The sequence below is a fragment of the Gobio gobio genome, assembly GCF_949357685.1.
Source record: "Gobio gobio genome assembly, chromosome: 22".
Classification (NCBI taxonomy): Eukaryota; Metazoa; Chordata; class Actinopteri; order Cypriniformes; family Gobionidae; genus Gobio; species Gobio gobio.
In genome coordinates this window covers 19178041-19200540 of record NC_137118.1, presented here as the reverse complement: position 1 = coordinate 19200540, position 22500 = coordinate 19178041, and the positions used below count along the sequence as shown (strand labels likewise).

Sequence of the window (22500 nt, the reverse complement as noted above, 5' to 3'; positions counted from 1 at the left end):
ATATTACTATTTTTTTTATAAAATTTTAAAACAAGTATTTGAATATTTATATAATATGTATCTATTTGATACATTCTATTTATAATTTATTTAATGTAAAATTGTTGAGAAGTGCCTCATAAAATTGGATGTCTGAGGAATAAAGGTGCATTTTCCACAAATGAGTATGTGAGCAGATCATGGCTATCCCGTATTGATTTCTGATTCGTTCCTTTTGAATCTTTGAATCTTTTGAATCTAACCAAATTAAGCAATTCACAAATCAGACTTAAGGATGTGTTTAAAAAATGTAAATAAATAATGCTCAGAAATTGTTTGCATAACGCCTATTTGGTATTTTGGTAACACTTTACAATAAGGTCCTATTGGCTAACATTAAAGGGATAGTTCACCCTGAAATGAAAATAAAATGATCTTTTACTCACCCTGCTGTTGTTCTAATGCCCTATGTCCTTCTATCTTTTTCGGACCTCAAAAGCAGAAACGTTAAAAATAGTCCTGCACACGCTCCTTCCTATAATGGCAGTGAATGGCGACCAGGCTAAAACATTACAAAAAACATCACACAATGATGCAGTGAGACGTGCGCCATATATGGAAAGTGTTCAGGAGGCATACTATAAGGCGGGGGTCTCCAAACAGCTTTCCTGCAGAGTTTGCCTGAGTCCGAAACCTGGAAAATGCTGCCTTCGGAGGACACATTTCAAGGCAGGAAGGCATCAAGGCACGTCCGAATCTAATGTTAGCTTCACTTCCTGTCTCCTGAGAGACCTTCATCTGATGGATTTTTGAAGGCAGCATAGCATGTATCCTTCGCTGCCTGTGCTATCCCACAATCCTGTGCTTTCCATTCTGTGACAGTTCAGCTGGAAAAAAAGATGCCGTCCGAAAGTTGCGTTTGCTGGTCAGTTTGTGTGTAAATGTACTTTTTTTTTTTTTTTCCAACATTTTCCACTTCTGATGTCATTTCTAGCGAGAAATTACTAATGTAGTAATTAAATATGTGTTTAGTTCTCACTAAAGCTCTCTCTATTTTGCTGTAGATCATTAAACGGTTACACTGTCTAAGAAGTCTGTCCGATATTAGTTTTGTGAGGTGCCTTCATGCTCAAACGCTGCCTTAGAAGTCATTGTCTGATAAGGCAGCGAGGCAACGAGTCAGCTGCCTAGGTTTTCGGACGTAGCCTTTAGTTCCAACCCCAATGAAACACCTGAACATCTGAGCTAATAAGTGTTTTACAAGGCCCTAGTTAGACACCAGTTCAGGTGTGTTTATTTGGGGTTGGAGCTAAACTCTGCAGGACAGCGGCCCTCCAGGACCGAGTTTGGAGGTTTTGCGAGAAAGAAACCGTATTATTCAGACAAAATACTGAGCTCGGCCATTACTCTGAGCGCGCTCCTGTGAGAGTGCGAGCCGTCAGTACTGACTCAGCAGCCCCTCACGCAATGTTGTCATGACTACAGTACTCAATATTCACTTCAGGTGGTTTTATTATTAGTATCATTTTATTATCATATTTTGACTCGCACGCACTCACAGGAGCGCGCTCAGAGTAACAGCCGAGCTCAGTGCTTTGGCTGAATAATGCGGTTTCTTTCTCGCAAAACCTTATTGTATGCCTCCTTGAACACTTTCCATATATGGCGTGTGTCTCACTGTATCATTGTGATACTTTTGTATAATTTTTGTAATGTTTTAGCCTGGTCGCTATCCACTGCCATTATAGGAAGGAGCGCATGCAGGACTTTTTTTTTTTTAATTTCTGCTTTTCTGCCTAGGACACAGGGCATTAGAACAACTGAGTAAAATATGGCTTTATTTTCATATCAGGGTGAACTATCCTTTTAACAAACAATGAGCAATACATTTATTCCATTATTTATTCATGTTAGGTAATACAAATACAACTGTTCATTGTGAGCTCATGTTAGCTCAGGTCCATTGAAGTCAAAAGTCACATATATTTGTATTATTTATTCAAAGTTAGTAAATGTTGAAATTAACATTAGCTAAGATTAATAAATGCTTTAGAAGTATTATTCATTGGTATCTCATGATAACTAAAGTAGCTAATTGAACAAATGGAAGCCTTATTGTAAGGGTTTCCCCTATTTTGTATTCATTTTACTTATAATAGGTTAGCTATCATAACGAAGGTCATTTACACACTGTATCTTAAAGGTACAGTACCGAAAACTGCCTGTTTAAGGTGCAGTGAGAGGGTAAAAAATAATTGTGTAAAACACAAAAAGAAAAAGGAAACTTTAACTATTAAGAAGGCTTCATGGAAAATGATAAAACACTACAAGTATGGCCCCTTATAGTTTAGCTGCCGCCCGTCTGAGCTGTGATGTGTTTCTTTGAGGTCTGTCTCGAGGAAACCGGAAGATGATGATTTTTGAGGCTGACCGCTGTGCTGTGTTTAACCGTTGTCTTGGCTCAGCTCTACTCAAGAGCCTCTTTGATTTATCTGTGGGATACAAAGTGTTGAGAGGACTGAATCTACACACACACACACACACACACACACACACACACACACACACACACACACACACACACACACACACACACACACACACACACACACACAATATTATTTCTTTCATCTGCTTTTCTTTCTTGTCCAGCAGTGTTTAAAATAATTTTATCGTTCTCTTTCCTGCATCTATTCACTTCATTGTCCTGATGGAGTTTTCCTCTCCCCTGCTGTCCGTTTCCTTTTCATTATTTGTCCTTCCTTACTTTATTAAAGTTTTTTTCAATAGCTTATCTTAACACTAAGTGCTAAACAAGTGTTGTATGTGTTTCCTCTCTTTGTCCATTAGCACTTCTCCAAAGATCTAATCCACTCTAAATGGCTTTCACTTTAAGCTCTTGTTTTGTAACACAGGCAGCTGTATTTTTAGCACTTTTGCAGTGTTTCCGAAGCTACTGGCAGCTCAAAGTATCCTGGAAACTCTGTAGACGTCTTTTATGTATCACTGTAACCTCAGACTGCACAAACAAGTCCAGCTTTTTAGAAACTAAAGTGTTTTTGCACTTGTGTGAACTGTTAACATTATTTGACAAGTGATTAAATGTCTTTTTCGTTTGTCATTTACTTTAAAACTTAGTATGCATACACCGTACAGAGGCGTTAAAAGAGATGGATTATGGTGTAAATAAACCTGATGTTTTCAGATGCTCAGTACTTTTATGGATAATATTGTGCTATAATGTTAGTTACATAGTTACGTTGAACTGAGTAATACTGATGAACAAAGCTCTTAATATGTAATTATTTTGTTCAGCAACTTTCAATTATTCATTGTTTAATTAATGTAATTATCTTACTGTACACTGTAAAGTTATTATTAGCTTGTAGCGTGACTGTAGTTTACCTACTTTCACATTAAGAGTAGCAGACTTCTGTGGTGGTTTGCAGCCTAAAACGAGAAAAAAAGAGCATGTAATCTTGATTTCTGTAAAAGCAGCCATGATCTCTTGAGTTAAAAGATATTCTCTGTCTGAGATTATGGGTTTATTCCAGAGCTACTTTACCAGCCATTAAATTAATACATTCTCAGACTGACTGTAGTTTTAATACCACAACAATTGTTCGCATTTGTAACGTGTGTGTGTGTGTGTGTGTGTGTGTATGGGGATTTAAACGTGCATGTGTGTGTTATTGGAGTCAGTTTGATGCATCTCATTTAATAATTCCATTGAATTTTTTGTGGTTCCTCGTTTGAAATAACCTAGCGAGATTGCACGAACGAGTCAGCCAATATTGTAGATATACAGGTTTATACCCACACTAATGTCTAAAACCCAAGTCAATGGGCCCTATTTTAACGATCTGAGCGAATGGTCTGAAGTGCGTAGCGCAGTTGCACTTAGGACGTGTCTGAATCCACTTTTGCTAGTTTAACGATGAAAAAAATATGGTCAGTGTGCCAGGTGCATGGTCCAAAAGGCTTGTACATTGTCTCTTAATGAGTCATGGGTGTGTTTTGGGCGTAACGTGTAATAAACTAATCAGTGTCATCTCCCATTCCCTTTAAAAGCCAGTTGCGCTTGCACCATGGCGGAATTTACGAGCAGAAAGGCTGAATGCTTCTCCAGAGAGGAATCCTTTTATTGTTAATATTTAAAAATGTTTGTGTGCTGTTTCATGTCCTTGTGTGTAATAAGCATGTGCGTTGTGCACCCGCATAATTACTTACGCTGCCTTTAAATAACAAAATACTGCGCTATTGACTTTAGACCAGGTTTTTGTTGGTCAATGGCACAGTCGTTTTCAGTTGCCTCAAAATAGCAACACACCAACATTGTGCCTGAACACACCTCGTTTTCAGACCAGCACGCCCATGGGCGAACAGAGGGGCGCGAGTGCAAAATGATAACTGCGTCGGGCTGAAACTAGCAAAAAACACTTGCCTTGCGCCTGACTGTGTATGATAGGGCCCGATGTGTGTAGTTTTACTTTAGATGTATAAACATGTATGAAGTTAAATAGTTTAATTTGAACAGAAAGATTGATTGTTTATTGCTTTGTTGGTAGTCACGCCTCGCGCACTGTTCTTGATGTGTATTGATGTGTTTTGAAAATTCTATATTTAGTATATTTACAAGAAAAAAAAAGTGCCACGCCCAAAATTGCTAAACACTAAACTTGTAATTGTCTTGACCACAAATATTTAAAAAGATAGAATTACGTTTTTGGCAGAATATGGGAAGTTGTGTGTGTGTGGAGTGATGAATCACACTCCGGAGCGGTGCCTTCGAAAATCTGCTGAGAAATATAATAATAAATGCATCACTAGCACAGTGAAGAATGGAGTGTGTCATTGTGTCATTTTATCTGCTGGTATTGTGGAGCTGCTTCACTGTGAAAAGTCATTTAATGCTTTGGAGTACAGGAGAATATTGCAGAATGCTTCCCACAATTTAAAAGTTGTCATCTAATGAGGAATTGATTGTTATTATTTTTCATTAAGAAAAAAATTGCAAAATTGCAAAGACAACCAAGAAGTGGCTTGAGAACAAGTCCATCAGGCTCATGGTTTGGCCTGGTCAGAGTCCAGATTTGACCCCAATATTGTATATTTGGTCTCACATTAAACTCAAATGAACTGGGAGACATTTTTAACTACTCATGAATGGGTTGAAACCAGTGGAACAACACTGACTCTTCTTCCTGTAAAAAGCTGTCTGCTAAGGCTATTCCGTGCCAAGTTACTTTATCTACAACATATGTGCAATTCTTGCTAATTTCCAGACCAGTGATTTGTGATTAAAATGGTTAAGACCATTAAAAGTCCACTAAATATTTTGCCAATTTTTGGCTTGGACAATTTTTTGCTCAGGAGTGCAATTTAAATAAATTATGCATGATTCATTTAAGTTTTATTTCATTTTATTAACCTATTAACCAGCTATTTAATGTTTACTTTGAATGCTTGATACTGTTGTCAGATGCCAGGGAAAATAATTATTACTGAATAAAAATCCTTGGAAAAATGAAACGGTGTAATTTAGTTGAGGGTTTTAATTTTATTTCATATTTATATGAACTTTTCACATGCATCCTGCATTTAAAAAGTTAAATGTTAATATAAATATCAACACATAAAATGAAGCTATTATAATGTTTTTGTTTGTGTTTGTTATAAAGTAGGCTCATTGGAAAAACTGGCCAAAATTGGTGTAGAGAATTTCACTCAGAAATTGCTAGTAATTTTCACAAGTAGTTACAAAGAAATGGCAAGTGAGACATTGGATTAAACATGCAATTTTGTAGTCGAAAAACTCATAGTATTTTCTTGTAAAACTTACTCCAGTAATCTTGTTTTATTTACAACTTTGAAAATCACTGTTTACAGTCTACATTTGTAAAAACTCCAAAAATGTATCTGTACACTGCAGTTTCAAGCTAAAATGAACCACTAACAACTTTTATTTATTCCTTTTCACACAAGATTACAGTGGCCGATTATGGATTTGATAAAAACATGGTTCCTTGCACAATGCTTTATTATTCCCTCAAAACACTGTTTCTGTAGTAGTCAAGTTAAGGCTCTACACTGAAATAGGAAGCATTTTAACATGAAAAATTCCACATGGCAACTGAATCCTGTCATTATAATATTAAGTTCTGTTTGGGAACCATTTGCTTTGCTTTGTGTCGGTTAGTCAGTGTCACGTCAGGACATCAGAAGTTGATTGAGGAAGTGGCAAAACTGTAGAAGTGAGACAAATGAGAGGGAAAAATTAGTCTAAGTGAGAGATTATGATGCATTTGCGGGAATTGTGGATGACAACAGGAAGTCACACACTAGTTGCTAGTCTCTTTTACTTTCCCTTCGTAATCTCTCTATCCTTGTTATCCTCCTTGCTTCTGTCCCTATAGGGTTGACCTCCAGTCAGCAGGAAGCACCCCTCCATCTTAAATATTGACAATGCAGTTATTCGTTTATTGATGGCATCCATTCTCCCTGTAGCGTGTTCAGCATTTTCTTTCACTGCCAAATCAACAAATGCGTGAAGCTGCACTTTCACTCGCATTTCCACTCTAACGTAAGCCATGTTTTAATCAAGAGATTCCAGGAAGACAAGTCAGCCTTGAAGATGTGTTGTCAGTAAAATGGACATCATTTTTGGAAGATAATGTCTGTTTGTTTGCATTGTGCTCATCCTAGCTATTTGGCGTTGTATTAGCACCTTTTAATGTTTTTCTTTGCTTTGAACAGAGCAGGTTTTGTTCAAGATGACAGGGTGGGTTTTTTTTCCCCATTAGGCTAAATGTACCTCAAAGTGTTGTTTTGGAGCATTTTAGATTTTCTAATCGACTCTTAAATGCTCACACCCTGAGAAAAAAAGGTGAAAGGTGAAAGTATTTTGTAGTAAATGTGTTTTAAGTGTTACTGTTGCTTTAGAAGTGTTGGAAGGACATTTAAAGCATTTTGTTTGCTTTAGGAGGCTGTATTTCTGAGATTTGCCTCAATTCTTTTTGGTCTTTGTTCTGCCTTACAGTTTTATTTATGAAAAAAAAAAATACTTTCATGCACTTACACATAACTTTATTAAAATGTAAGTAGTAAGTATTTTCTCACAGCAAGTCTGGACAGTTATTTGTAGGTTTTTGTATTTTTTGTTAAATTGAACAAAACCTTAAGTAATCATTTATTACTATTTATAAACTTATTTATTATTATTTATAAACTTATGTCAAAAAAGCTAAATGTTTTATATCATAGAGAGGGCCCTTGCAGACCCTGATGATTATTTTGAAAAATAATTCATGATATTTTTAAATATAAATGTAAATATCTGATATAAAAATAACTGTTTGTTTTTTTAACCAACATATTTAAAAAAAAATTAAAAATAAGGTGATTTGTATATATGATTTGTGTACCCTCAGAGTATTCGGTGTGTTTTTTTTTTCTTAAATATTATAAAATTATCATCATAAATATTCTTAACATTTTATTACATTTATTTATTTTTTCAGCAAGTTTTCAATAAATTACAATAAGACGTTCTGTTTTATTCGCATCCTGTTTTAGTCGTATTTTTGTTCAAAGCATCTGATTAACATCAAAAGGAGAATTTTACTTATTCTTCAACTGAGCACTTTTGGCCATTTCAAGCATTACTTTTGAAACATTTTCTGAAACTAATTCTAACCATGGTGTCATTTCAAGCATCTTAAATAATGTACAGTACTTTGTTTAATAGCATTTTGATGGAAATGACGGTTGTGGAAATAACATTTTCTAGCCTTTTATGTCCTAAATACAAACATTTAAATAATATTTAACACTTTTATTTTTCATAAAACAGAATTAGAGCATGATTGGAACTATTGTTACAAAAGATTTTGAGTAGTAAAAATAGTTAATACCTGTCAAACTCATATTTTCTCAAACTATATCTTCGTGTGTACACTCACAATATTCAAGGTGTAAACATGTTAAATATTAGAAAATTATTATAAATATTATAAACGTTTCTTTTTACTTTGTTACACCACATACAATTTAGAATTTTTTTCCAAAACCATAGTAACATGAGTACAAAGATTACATTTGAAGAACTAAAAGGCACATACATTTTTTAAACAAAGTTTTTCTTTATCTTAGATCCACATTGACACCCCCCCCCCCCACCCTGCCAATTTTTCCTCTTGTAACTTGTAACATGACAGCTCTTTTGTAAGACTGTTTACTGGAGGTTAAAATATGTAAAGAACAAAAGACTTAAGACTTCTTTCATCTGTCTGTTCTTTCCCCTTTCAGAACGTCTCATTGTTGAGCTTAAGAATAGAAACCTGCGGCAGTCGTTTCTCACTGCTGTCATTCAGCTCAACATGTGTCGGATGATTTGTTTACATGTATTTGTGCTAGAACCGTGATTTGACTACTGCATCAATATAAATTAAACGCCTATAAAAATGAATTATTCAGCAACATCTTGGATTTCGGATATGGTTCAGAAAGTTTCATGAGAAGGGCATCCTAAAGTGCGTTGTCTTTCTGGACATGTGCATTCATGTGTGCTTCTGTTTGGCTGTGTGTAAGATGGCACTCGCTCAGCGTGTCAGTCGGCAGATTTGAGTCCAGGCACTTCCTCCCGAAACGCACTGCTGAGGAATACTCAATATGTGCGTGAGCAAGTTTTGAACGGTTTGATTTCAGTAAACATTCTCAATAGATGGGGTATGTTGAGATTACCATTAATAGACTTAGTTAAAGAGGTTAAAATGGCTCTGAAGTAAACATTTTGATGAGCAGTGGTGTTTAAACTCACACGAGCGTCAACACATGCCTCCCATATTTAGCTGTAAAAATAACCCACCGCTCACCTAAACATAACACCGTTGCATTGCAGTTTGAGTTGGAAATAACATTAGGATAACACAGCATTCCCAGACTGATGGTTTGTATGTTTGGAGCAACACAATTAACATCTGTTTATTGCACACACCCTAACCAGCGCCCAAGTCTTTTCCGGTTGCTCTGACTGGGAGCAGGTGCGGTATGCCTTGTGTAAGATTCATTAAGTGGCCGTCCAATAGGTAATCAGTGCGCAGAGAAGTGTGGCGCTGATCTGGCAACCTCATACTAATGAGATCCATCACGCCAGTGCCTTTTGCCTGAAGGCCAGAGCACTTTTCCTTAGAGGAATCTGATGTTGTTTGTAATGATGGAGCAAAAATCTCATTTTTGAGAATTTAGGAGGTTTTTGACGGTAAATAAATGCCAAACTAGGTTCAGAACGAAAATCCCTCTCATTTAATGCAGCCCAGTTGATTACCCCAGAGAAGAATGAAAGAATGAGAAGAATGAGAGAACAGTTTTCCTCAAAACACAGAGAAGAATGATTAGAAAAGGAAAATGAATGCATATAATTAGTAGCACTGGGGCAAAGTCATGATAGTTACCCTCTTCACCCACTCCTCTCACGAAACCTCTTTCTATCTTCGGCTTGATAGTCGAAAACAATGGCGTTCCTTAATAGCTCCCTGTTGTCTCAAGTCTCTGGTGGATTGATGTGTTTTAATGAGGTTTCCTACCAATTCATTTAAGTATGCAAAAAAACCTGCAAATATATTCACTGAATCGCAATAAGAGGTTCTGTTACCGCATGTGCAGTGCCATTTTAAGGGTCGTATTTTTGTAAAAACATCTGATTAACATCTTAAAAGAAGCTGATTCCCATAAGTTTCTAAAGGTGCACTTTGACAAAATAATGTAATTTGGTTATTCTTCAACAATGACTACTTTTGGGGATTTCTAACATTACTTTTTAGACATTTTCTGGAAGCAATACATATCGGCGCAGTCATTTTTAGCATCTCAAATGATGTACAGTACTTTTAATAGCCTTTTGTGATGGAAATGACAGGTGTGGAAATGAAATTTTTCATATATAGCTTAGCACTTGCTGAATGAGGACAGCAATATAGAATATTTAACATACTGTATATCTGTTCTCAAACTAAGGACATGCTCACACGTCACCATGATGGTAACCCCCCCAAAAGAGCCCCAACATAACAGAAACTTTAAATACTACAAAACGATAAAGACTACTAAATCTCCACCTTAACATCAATCTTGCTCAAAAAACATGATATAACACTTCATTTAGCATTTACTCTCCCTTTTGAGTGTCACAGCAAAGCATGCTGGGAAATATAAATTGTAGCCCAGTTTGTTAATTTTAAGCTTGTATAAAATGAAAAGAAACAGTTCATAAAACCCAAAACAATGAAACAATTCAGATTACTTCAAATGTGTCCGTTTTATGAACTTAAAAGAAAAAAGAAAGTTCTAAACACTAAACATTTGTTTAATTTGAGTTGGCTCTACTCAAACCAATTAATTATTTTGAGTGTTAGGGTTTACAGTGTAGCATTTTATGCAAAATGAGTCAACTAAAATTTGGTCTAAGCCTGTTTTCGTCGACTAACATTTACTCAACTACACTCACCTAAAGGATTATTAGGAACACCATACTAATACTGTGTTTGACCCCCTTTCGCCTTCAGAACTGCCTTAATTCTACGTGGCATTGATTCAACAAGGTGTTAAAAGCATTCTTTAGAAATGTTGGCCCATATTGATAGGATAGCATCTTGCAGTTGATGGAGATTTGTGGGATGCACATCCAGGGCACGAAGCTCCCGTTCCACCACATCCCAAAGATGCTCTATTGGGTTGAGATCTGGTGACTGTGGGGGCCATTTTAGTACAGTGAACTCATTGTCATGTTCAAGAAACCAATTTGAAAGATTCGAGCTTTGTGACATGGTGCATTATCCTGCTGGAAGTAGCCATCAGAGGATGGGTACATGGTGCTCATAAAGGGATGGACATGGTCAGAAACAATACTCAGGTAGGCCGTGGCATTTAAACAATGCCCAATTGGCACTAAGGGGCCTAAAGTGTGCCAAGAAAACATCCCCCACACCATTACACCACCACCACCAGCCTGCACAGTGGTAACAAGGCATGATGGATCCATGTTCTCTTTCTGTTCACGCCAAATTCTGACTATACCATCTGAATGTCTCAACAGAAATCGAGACTCATCAGACCAGGCAACATTTTTCCAGTCTTCAACTGTCCAATTTTGGTGAGCTTGTGCAAATTGTAGCCTCTTTTTCCTATTTGTAGTGGAGATGAGTGGTACCCGGTGGGGTCTTCTGCTGTTGTAGCCCATCTGCCTCAAGGTTGTGCGTGTTGTGGCTTCACAAATGCTTTGCTGCATACCTCGGTTGTAACGAGTGGTTATTTCAGTCAAAGTTGCTCTTCTATCAGCTTGAACAGTCGGCCCATTCTCCTCTGACCACTTGCATCAACAAGGCATTTTTGCCCACAGGACTGCCGCATACTGGATTTTTTCCCCTTTTCACACCATTCTTTGTAAACCCTAGAAATGGTTGTGCGTGAAAATCCCAGTAACTGAGCAGATTGTGAAATACTCAGACCGGCCCGTCTGGCACCAACAACCATGCCACGCTCAAAATTGCTTAAATCACCTTTCTTTCCCATTCTGACATTCAGTTTGGAGTTCAGAGATTGTCTTGACCAGGACCACACCCCTAAATGCATTGAAGCAACTGCCATGTGATTGGTTGATTAGATAATTGCATTAATGAGAAATTGAACAGGTATTCCTAATAATCCTTTCGGTGAGTGTATTAGCTGGCAGCCCTAATATTTCGTATACAAATGTAGATGCATATAAATTATCACTGGAAATACCATGTTCACATTCTCAGTTTTGCTGTTGATATGGGAAATCAAAAATCATATTTGTGTAAAAACATTAACAATACGTTTTATTCATAAGCTCTGTCTTATTTCACAAACATTGCAAAAACATGATGTCGTTCTTTCATTCAACAGGAAGTGTTTTAGTGTTCCATTTCAAACGAGAACTGTTAATGCTAGAAAAGCTAAAATCCTGATACTTTATTGAAAACTTTGCCGAATAAGGAACAGTATGGGTCGCTATTTTCGTTTAAAGCCTGACAGTGATTTGGAGGGTGTGAACTAGTTTGTTTTGCCCTATTATTCGGCAACAAAGTGAGACTGTAATTGTTTGCAGGGCAGCAATGTCGCCGCAGGCTGTCTTCAGGAAGGCCAGACCGTCCCGGTGACAGAATCCAGTTAAACCCAACATCCCACTCCTGCTTTTCTAATACCTGTATTATCTAAAACTGCTAGAGGGAACCAAAAAATGATTAAAGGATTGACATCAGTCAGAATGAAGGTGAAGGCGAAGGTCGCTCAAGGGGGCAGTGCTTGGAAAGGCTTATCTCGTTCTTTTCACTTATTTATTGAAGGATATGTGTGCATTTCTATACCTGTTCGTGCTGAAATATAGAGGTTAAATGTATTTTCACAATTTGACACCGTGCTTTGTTTAATTTAATGATGAGTCTAATTTGAACCTCCAGCTCGATGTATAAAGTCCTTCAGATGCTTTCATTTATTCACCTGTGGCTCTCTAAAAAAGTATATTTACGATTTTTTAAAATAAAGACATTGAATTATACAGTATATAATTAATAAAGTAATAAGGTGTACGTACACTCATTATATTCAAGATGTAAGGAATATATGCTATTGCTTTTTAACTGATTGATAAACCACATGATATTTCAGTCAGTAAATGTAATCTTTTGTTGAAAATGGAATAACAGATTTTTTTAAATCCATGGGAAGCCAACATGGACACGGAGTGCATTTCTTAGAATTATTATAATTTTTTTTCTAAGATTTTCCTTTTTTATATATATATGTATATATACAGTGGCCCCTATTATTTGACCCATATTAACACATTGCGTTATATTTTTTTATTTTTAACAGAATTATGACTACAGTCGTCAGTTGATGAAAACATTTCATTTAATTGCATGATATGGTGTACAGATTCACATTATCAATATCTACTGAGAAAGCCCACCAATGAAGATTATTCAAGAACATTACATTATTGTGCCATACGAATAAAGTCAATATGTTGTTTATTTCCATATCACTAAATGCATGGGCGTTGAAAGCAAACAAATATGTGGGTGGGTCTTCTCTCAGAAACATTTTACTGGAGTAGATGCCATTTACATTAAGTACAAATATACCACCTTGTTTGCTAAACGTCTGGGTGGGCAAGACAAAATTACGGAAATGTGATTGTACTGTATCATTGAGAGCGGCAATAATGTAGGGGTAAGACGCATGGCATCAAGTTGACGCAAATCAACCCGAGGTTCGAATCCGCTTTTTGCCGAACTCACTCTACTCCCATTTCCCATCACATATCAGATCGAAAAGGCATTTGTTTTCAATAAAAATAAAGAAAATATTAGAAAAGTGGAAATAAAGCGTCTAATGTGTTTAAAAATAAGTGTTTATCGGTTAGGGGTTGGTGAACAGATTAGAGACGATAAAAGTGAGTGGGTCCAATATCATTGATCGTAAAAAGTGGGTGGGTCTTGTCCCACCCACATACAATGGTTCCGACGCCCATGACTAAACGTGAGTTTGTTGTTTTTTTTGAGGTAAACCAAATGTAAAAATCGACTTCAACATTGCAATCCATAATTTGTTATATCTTATATATTGTAACTAGACTAAACTAGTAACTTGAGCATTGTAGTTAGTGGTGCTTGCGTAGCAAGGCATCACTATTACTATCTAGCCCCAGAACGAGTTTTAGTGATGCCTTGCGAAGCAAGGCATCACCATCACTCTCAAACATACTTATTAGTGATGCTTGCCAAGCAAGGCATCAATATTGTTATTAAAAATACTTAATATTATTATTGGTGCTTGCGTAGCAAGGCATTAATATTTAATATCTCACCCCAGATCGGTTTATTATTCTTATTTTTCCGGACAACATTTTGTCCCGCTACTCCTCCCACAGTTTTTTTCACAGACCCATGAATGAGGTGTCAAAACGTGCGGCTTAATCGGGAATGGTGTGCTATATCTTTTCTAAGGGGTCGGGGGTGCGGTGTTCGCCCCAGGGGCGAAAAAGTAGCAAAAAAAATCCCATAGACTTAACATTGCAAAAAATTTTAACGAGTCATAACTCTGAGCGAGGATTTCGTAGAAACTCATGTGTCACCTCATTTGAAGAGGCTGACAGGCCCTGTAAGATGACACATCGCAAAGGGGTGTGAGTTGTACCCCTGGGGCGCTAGAGCTGCCTAAATTTGCCCCATTGACTTATAATGGGGAGGGACGTCCCATAAAACTCATGCGTTTCTCTTACAATGGGAAATTGCATAGGGATTTTGTATTGACCACAGCTCTGGCTCACAGTGTCTCAGAGACAAGGGGGTGGGCTCAATTTACTCAGACAGCCAATCACTATCTCAGGATCATTGTGAACCTATGAAGCCACGCCCTAGCAACCATTTAGAGCTCCCTAGCAACTGATCCCATAGACTTCCATTGAAAGAGATCAAAGGGATATCTTTGGATAGAAGTGTCATAGAAACATGAGGGTGGGTTTGTTTGACTCGGGGCATCAACAGCCAATCAAAAATCACCTTCAACTCTTCCTAGCCACGCCCTAGCAACCATTATCAAGCAGCCTAGCAACCGTTTAGCAACACCAATATCTCTGCCTCAGAACATCATAGAGGCATGGGGGTTGGTTTATATCATTCATACTGACAAGCAGCCTTTGGAGTATTGTCATTGGATGCTGCCAAGCCACTCCATAGCAACCAAACAGAGTACCTTAGCAACCGTTTACCAAGACCTATATCTCTGCCTCAGAACATCATAGAGACATGGGGGTTGGTTCATATCATTCATACTGACAAGCAGTATCATCATTGAATGTTGCCAAAACATTCCATAGCAACCAACCAGAGTTCCCTAGCAACCGTTTACCAAGACCTATATCTCTGCATCAGAACATCGTAGAGACATGGGGGTTGGTTTATATCATTCATACTGACAAGCAGTATCATCATTGGCAGCTGCCAAGCCACTCCATAGCAACCAAACAGAGTACCCTAGCAACCGTTTACCAAGACCTATATCTCTGTCCCAGAACAACCTACAGACATGTTGCTTGGCTTTTTTGCATCCCAGTAGCATCCGAGAGGATTTTTTTGCCACTGCAAGCACCACTCACAATTTCTTCAGGAAATGTACATTCTAGTTTGTATATGCTATATGTGGCATTTGATGATCAGTCTAGTGATTTGATAGTCATTTCTTTTTTAAATGTTTGTCAGTTTGTTCGGTCTGGGCTAATGATCTCTCTGAAAGGTCTCATACGTGGTGTGTTTTCAGCAGATTGTGCCACTGATAACGAGGCAGTGACAGCAGGGACGCCAGCGAGCAGACTGTGAATGTCTCTGTGTGGACACACTCCACTGAACATTATTACAGAAGATCTGCAGGGCTGCATTTGAGCGTAATTGCGCTGTTGGCAGCGGCGTGGGGTCCCTCGTGAGATACAGTTGTTCATCTCTTAAAAGGATGTCAAACTAGAGGTTTTGTGCATAAAGGGACTTGGGAGATAAGCTGTGGTTTATTAGACAACACTATTTTGTCATGTTCACCATTATCTTGGTTATGGATTATTGTATAATGTAGGCTACATTAGGTGAGAACGTTTTATATTATATGTATTAACCAGAGCATGGAAATAATTTGAGTATGTGGCCCTGTCCCAAATGGCACACTTGATATTGGCTTGCGGTCTTATGGTCTTTGCTCCCAGGTGTCCCATTTGTCATTTCATTCATTCAGGATGGCCACATTTTGAGCAGAGGACTTTTTTTGTGCGAGCTTTCCAGCGGACTATCAACCAACAGCCCATATGCAAAGTGTAGATTCACTAATATCTGATTACATGTGATGTAATGAGTTTGTTTCTTTAGCATTTAAATATGACTGAGATCAGCTCTATGCCCTCACAGTTTGTGGATTTTACGTTTTTGGCCTTAAATCTTTTTTTTTTGAGAGTACATCTGTTCAGCTCCGAAAGCCATAATCCAGAGAATGAAATTATATTCCAGGGAAATTACATTAATACAGGGAAGACATTTGACCAGATAAGAAGGGATTAAGTACAGTTTCAGTACAGTTCAGTGTTTGATCCACAAATTATGGTTATTGTCGGCACTCAAAATGATTCGGCTGTGTTTTCTGCACTCAGGTGAGTTTCACTTATAGTCATGTTTATCTTGAGCAGTGGAAGCACTTTGTGAGATAACCCTGATAAACACATCCGGATAAGTGCTCAATAAAACAAGTATACATGCAAAAACCTCGCCGTGTCGGGAAATAAACAAGTGGAACAATGGGCCGCATCTCAGTTGTGTGGCAGCACCCAGATCATGAAATATGTATAACATTTCATATACTGCATTGCTCATTTTCCAACAAAGAGTCAGTGATACCTCCTGAGGGAAGTGTGCGTGAGGGTTTGGGATGCTGCACATTTAGTCCCCTTGGTTTCAGTGCTGTTTATCCATCTTGTGCACTGACAGTGCAATGCTAACAAGAAAAATATACCGAATACCTGCTGGAATGGTGTAATTAATGTTGTTCTTTGTCTGTCTCACAGGTTTGGTGCAGTAGGGCGCAGCGGGGTGGGCAGAGAGGCGAGCGCATGAGGAGAGGGCGTCCTGAGACCCCCATCTCCACCGCTCGCACACACACGTTCACGGACACACCGCGCCTAGCAACCCTACAGGCGCCATGGTAAACCCCTCATCTTCTGTTTGTGTGGCCGATTGAGTATCACGGTTTTGTTCGTACAAGGTTGATGTCTAAATAACGAAATCTCCCTTACATGTGTTTCCGTCCAAACCGTTCTAATCTAAAACGAGCCAAGATGTGATCGAGAAAATGTGATGGGAGCTTGCGAGAAAGAGAGAAAAGGGGGGAGGAGATCAGCGTTTGATTAATGGGCCTCACCTCCGGCTTGTGGAAGCTGGGTCTCATGGGAGAGTAGGGCTGTGCTGTTTGAATTATTAAAGTCTGAGAGTTAGGGGGGAGGTTCATAAATAACCCAACGTAATGAGCACCCTGCTAGCGTGAGCTCTAATGCTAACCCAGCTTTGCCGCCGCAGCCGGGGTGACCTTGGATATGCACACGCAAGCGCATGCACGCATATACACTCAAGCGCTTCCCACTTCTCTCACTCTAGCAGCTTTCCGTGTCTTCTGCATCTGCTTCTGTATCTGTATTGATTTATTGTGCACATAAAGAGGTGACCTTCCAGGTTTCACTCGACTTCCTGTCAAACTGTGGCCAAAGTGGCAGAGCACACACACACACACACACACACATTTGACCCTATCTAAAAGAAATTGACTTAAAATATAAAAAAAAACTGTTCTATTATGAACATAATGGCAGTTTGAAAATGAATGCACAATTCTGAGTATTTTGTTTCTGGCTTCTAGAAAGGTTCTGCATTTTGTAGTTCTTTTGAGAACAAGTTTTTTAGTGTCATAGAAAATGATGTTGCTTGTGCCTCAGTTCAAAAAACATAATAAATGTTAAAATAACACACTTTTGAAAATATAGCCACAAAAGTTAAAACGGCTTTTTTTTTCTGTGCAAAATTAAATACCATTTTCAAAAAAAATTGTAAGAATAGGAAAAGCTGGAGTTTACAAGATGAAATTACTTAAGTGATGACCACATTAAGTGCTTTAACAAAAACACAATCTTCACATTTCAGCTTTTTAAGCCCTCTACTTCCATTGTATGTGGCTTAAAAAGAAAAGAGGATTTCACTAATCATCATGTCACAAATAGAACATCTATATTAAGCATAAATTGATGGCTTGATTTTCTGTCAAGTTGTGTGTGTGTACATATACATTTTTAAAGCGGCATTCCCCAGGTCTATGTTCTTGGGCCGCTTGAGATTTACACACTTCGGGCATCAGAGAGCTGCTCACGCACACTGTCACAGTCTGTTTGTGTCAGTCTCACCACACACACACACACACACAGGGGTTTTTGTGAAATGTGGGGACATTCCATAGGCGTAATGATTTTTATACCGTACAAACCGTATTTTCTATCCCCCTACACTGCCCCTGCCCCTAAACCTACCCATCACAGGAGACTGCACAGTTTACTTTCTGTGAAAAAACCTTGTTCTGTATGATTTAGAAGCATTTTGAAAAGTGAGGACATAGGTAACGTCCTCATATTTCACCCTCTTTTTGTAATACCTTTGTCATACCCATGTCATTATACAAATTTGTGTCCTGATATTTCACAAAAACATGCCCACACACACACACACACACACACACACACACACACACACACACACACACACACACACACACACACACACACACACACACACACACACACACACACACACACACACACACACACACACACACACACACACACACACACACACACACACACACACACACACACACACACACATGTTTGTTTTTGTGAAATGTGAGGACATTCCATAGGCGTAATGGTTTTTATACCGTACAAACCGTATTTTCTATCCCCTTACACTGCCCCTGCCCCTAAACCTAGCCCTCACAGGAGACTGTGCAGTTCACTTTCTGTGAAAAAAAACTTGTTCTGTATGATTTATAAGCATTTTGAAAAGTGAGGACATGGGGAACGTCCTCATATTTCACCCTCTTTTTGTAATACCTATGTCATACCAATGTCATTATACACATTTGTGTCCTGATATTTCACAAAAACATGCCCACACACACACACACACACACACACACACACACACACACACACACACACACACACACACACACACACACACACACACACACACACACACACACACACACACACACACACTTGTGTTGGGTTTTCATGTTTTATGGGGACTTTCCATAGGCGTAATGGTTTTTATACCGTACATACCGTATATTCTATCCCCCTACACTGCCCCTGCCCCTAAACCTACCTACCTACCATCACAGGAGACATTCTGCATTTTTACATTTTCAAAAAACATCACTTAGTCTGATTTATAAGATGTTTTCCTCATGGGGACCTAAAAATGTCCCCACAAGGATGAGGATTTCGGATATTGCCATCTTTGTGGGGACATTTGTGGGGACACAACGTAGGGATTACAAGTCCACACACACACACACACACACACACACACACACACACACACACACACACACACACACACACACACACACACACACACACACACACACACACACACACACACACACACACACACACACACACACACACACACACACACACACACACACACACACACACACACACACACACACACACACACACACACACACACACACACACACACACACACACACACACACACTCTCTCACTCACTCATCAAGAGGACCTGCATTGTCAATAGCTGTTTGTGGTTAGCTCAAGTCTATGCCTATAAGTCTATAATAAGTAGCCGCAGAGCTTTGCAGATCATTGCCTGACTGGAAGACATTTTAATTAGGGGTGTGTAATTAATTTAATACTGAGCTTTGACAAATATACACACAGAGATGACACAACATGCCAGGACCCCTTGTGTGGTTGTCTACTCCATCTGATAGGCAGAGCAGGAGCCATAAATAAACATTACTACATTGAAAATATTACTATAGCAGTGACACTTTTTTAAATTTACATTTCCCTTCAGTTTTAATGGGCTTGATCAGTCTATATGTGTCTATTTGTCCATCTTACTCCATTTGATTGAGATCTGTTTGTCTGAATGTCCCCAGTGTGCCATTTGTTAATCCAGTGGTTTGATGAAACTGCTTGTTGATTTCTTTGTCTCTCTCTGTCTGTCTATCTGTCTGTCTGTCAGGACTGTAACCACCATAGACATTGAGGAGGACAAGTCCCCCTGAATAATTAGAAATGGCCAAATTATCCCCCCAATATTTGATATTTTTGATGCTGCTCTACTGTACTGTTTTTTTTTTCCTTTTTTTTTTCTTTTTTTTTTCTGTACTCCATTTTATTAGGTCTACCGGTTCAACTGCTCATTAACGCTAATAACTAATCACATGGCAGGAACCCAATGCTTCATCTTCGCTTTATTTTTCATGAAGCATTATTTTGCTTCTCTTCAGCTATGATGGAGATATCCACTCTTGCATAGACCTTATTCACAGCAGCGGCATCTTTGATTTTTAACGGGAATGAAAGCGAGGCTGTGAGGGATTGACATACATCTCTTCAGTGGGTTGTACTGATATTTAATGTGTTTTTGGATTGTTCTGCTGACGAAACAGTGCATAATATCTTTCCCAGAAATTTCAGTTGTCAAAAAAACCCAGACAACATGAGCTATAGAAAATTAGCTTTTTACAGCGATTGGTAAGTCTATCCCTCACAGTTTCGCTTTCACACTTGTCAGGGTGCTGCTCTAAATAAAGTCTGTTGCGAGTTTGTGCATTTTTAGGGGCGGAGCAATGAAGAGAGGGCTGTGTTTAAGTTTTCTAATATAAACAGTTTCTCAGAAATCACTTACTGTACCTTTTTTTCATTGCAGCCCATTGTGTTTTCTACCCAACAACACTAATATGTAACCATTTCTCTGCGCACACCTTTTACGTACTAAGTGTCTTTCTATCCTTATCCATCCTTTCCCTCTCCTCGGTATGATGTGTGATTAAGATGCAGTGCTCTCTGCTCCTTAGCTATTTTACACTCTTTTACACTTGCCAGTATGTTTTACGGCCACTCGCAGGCAGCCATTAGGAGTGCCTCATAAAGCCTGTGCACTGCCTGTTAAATACTGGCCTGATGCCACAGAGAGACCGCTGTCACTACCGGTAACACACACGCAAAGATATGCATCTTTATATCCTAGCCACCCACTGCTGCAGATGCCGAGAGACACCCGTCCTGATCCACGCTCACCAAGGCTGCTTTAATGTTCTCAAACACGTGTAGTTTGTATAGCAGTGTCAAAGTGCTCACTCTGCATCACACTAATTGATCAACTCCACTAAAGGTTGCAGCCTTCAACCATCAGTGCTTCGTACTCGACAAACAAGCCCGGCTGTCTTGTACCAGCCTCCAGAGTAAAAATGTCACTCGGTGAATTCCGATTGAAACAAATGAATCTTGTTTTTCTTTGCTTGCTAGTTAAACAACAGCTGCCGTTCAGAAGATGGATGCATCATGTCGTTTTTTTATGTCTATATTCCGTGAAAGGTCACACCCCCCCGGGGACTGCAGTGGCGCTGATATGAGCTTTGATAGGCTATTGAGCAAGTCTGCTGTCGAATGTAGAAATGGTACAGGAAGAGCGACAGAATGAAAATGACAGGATTAGGGAATGGATCTCGTTTTGAATAGAGCTGATATCATGGGGATTCGGGCCTGTGAAGGATGATGAATGAATTTATGAAAGATATGACTGGCAATGCACGCCTACCTTTTTATTTCCATCTTTTTTTGTGTGTGTGTATTTTGCTGCATGCAGAGACTAGCTCTCATTGCGAAAAATTTAGCAGTTAAACAGCTTGAAACATGAAACACCATGCGATTCATCTCATTTTAAACTTTATTCATCAAAGAATTCTGTTTCATGGCTTCCACAAAAATATTAAGCTGCAGTGCTGCACAACAGTTTTTTTTTTTTTTTTTTTTTTTACATGATAATAATCAGGGATGTTTCTTGAGCAGCAAATCAGCACATTAGAATGATTTCTGAAGGATCATGTGACACTGAAGACTGGTGTAATGAAAAATAAATTAAAAAAATTGTATCTATTCAAATGGAAAAAAACATTAATTTGTAGTAATATTTTACTGGGGGTTTTTTTTTAATAAAGGGAGCTTCGGTGATCAGGGGAGACTTCTTTCATTAAAACTTTTTTTTTTTTTTTTTACTCAAACATTAAAAATATATTTTTATATCCTGACAAAAACACAATGCACATTGCAAAAAATGCTAATAAAACATGCAACACAGTGGCCAGATGAATATAGACTCAACTTCATCAACATCCACATGCTCCTCTTTAAAGTGGCATTGATTTAATTTCTGGTTCAAAATGTTATGCTTCTTTTCTTTACCATTTATGAAACTGATCCTGTGTTTGCATTATTTCTGTAATTAACATTCACATGCACTCTAATTAGGAGCAAATCACGTCAAGAAAGATGAATTGCAATTAAGTGATGTTGATGAATTGTAGAAGACCGCAGAAACAGCAGCTCAGTAGCTGTTCTCCGGTGTATCAGTGTTTAATTGAACCAGTGAGCTCTGATGTCGTCAACAAAATGTCAACAACAAAAAAGTCCTCTTTTTATTGTTAATTAAAACCATTAAAAAGATTTTAAAGAAAAGAAAAAAAATCATTAAATGAAAATGAATTGATATATACTACCTGTGCATTAAACGGTTTTATTAGACACCTTCCAGCCAATTAGAATCAAATATCATGGTCTGTCTGAATACTCGATTCTGATTGGCTGAAATGTGTGCAATATT

At 38.3% G+C, this 22500-nt stretch overlaps 1 protein-coding gene across 4 annotated transcripts in view; it reads left to right on the top strand.

Annotated features, from left to right (window-relative positions):
- Positions 1-22500, top strand: part of strbp (spermatid perinuclear RNA binding protein) — a 127985-nt gene that overhangs the window by 64377 nt on the left and 41108 nt on the right. For all 4 annotated transcript variants that reach the window (XM_079804525.1, XM_079804526.1, XM_079804527.1 and 1 more), the window contains exon 3: positions 16604-16740. In XM_079804525.1, the coding sequence (XP_079660651.1) occupies positions 16738-16740 (3 nt within the window). In that variant the 5' untranslated portion in view covers positions 16604-16737. The remainder of the gene's footprint in view (positions 1-16603; positions 16741-22500) is intronic.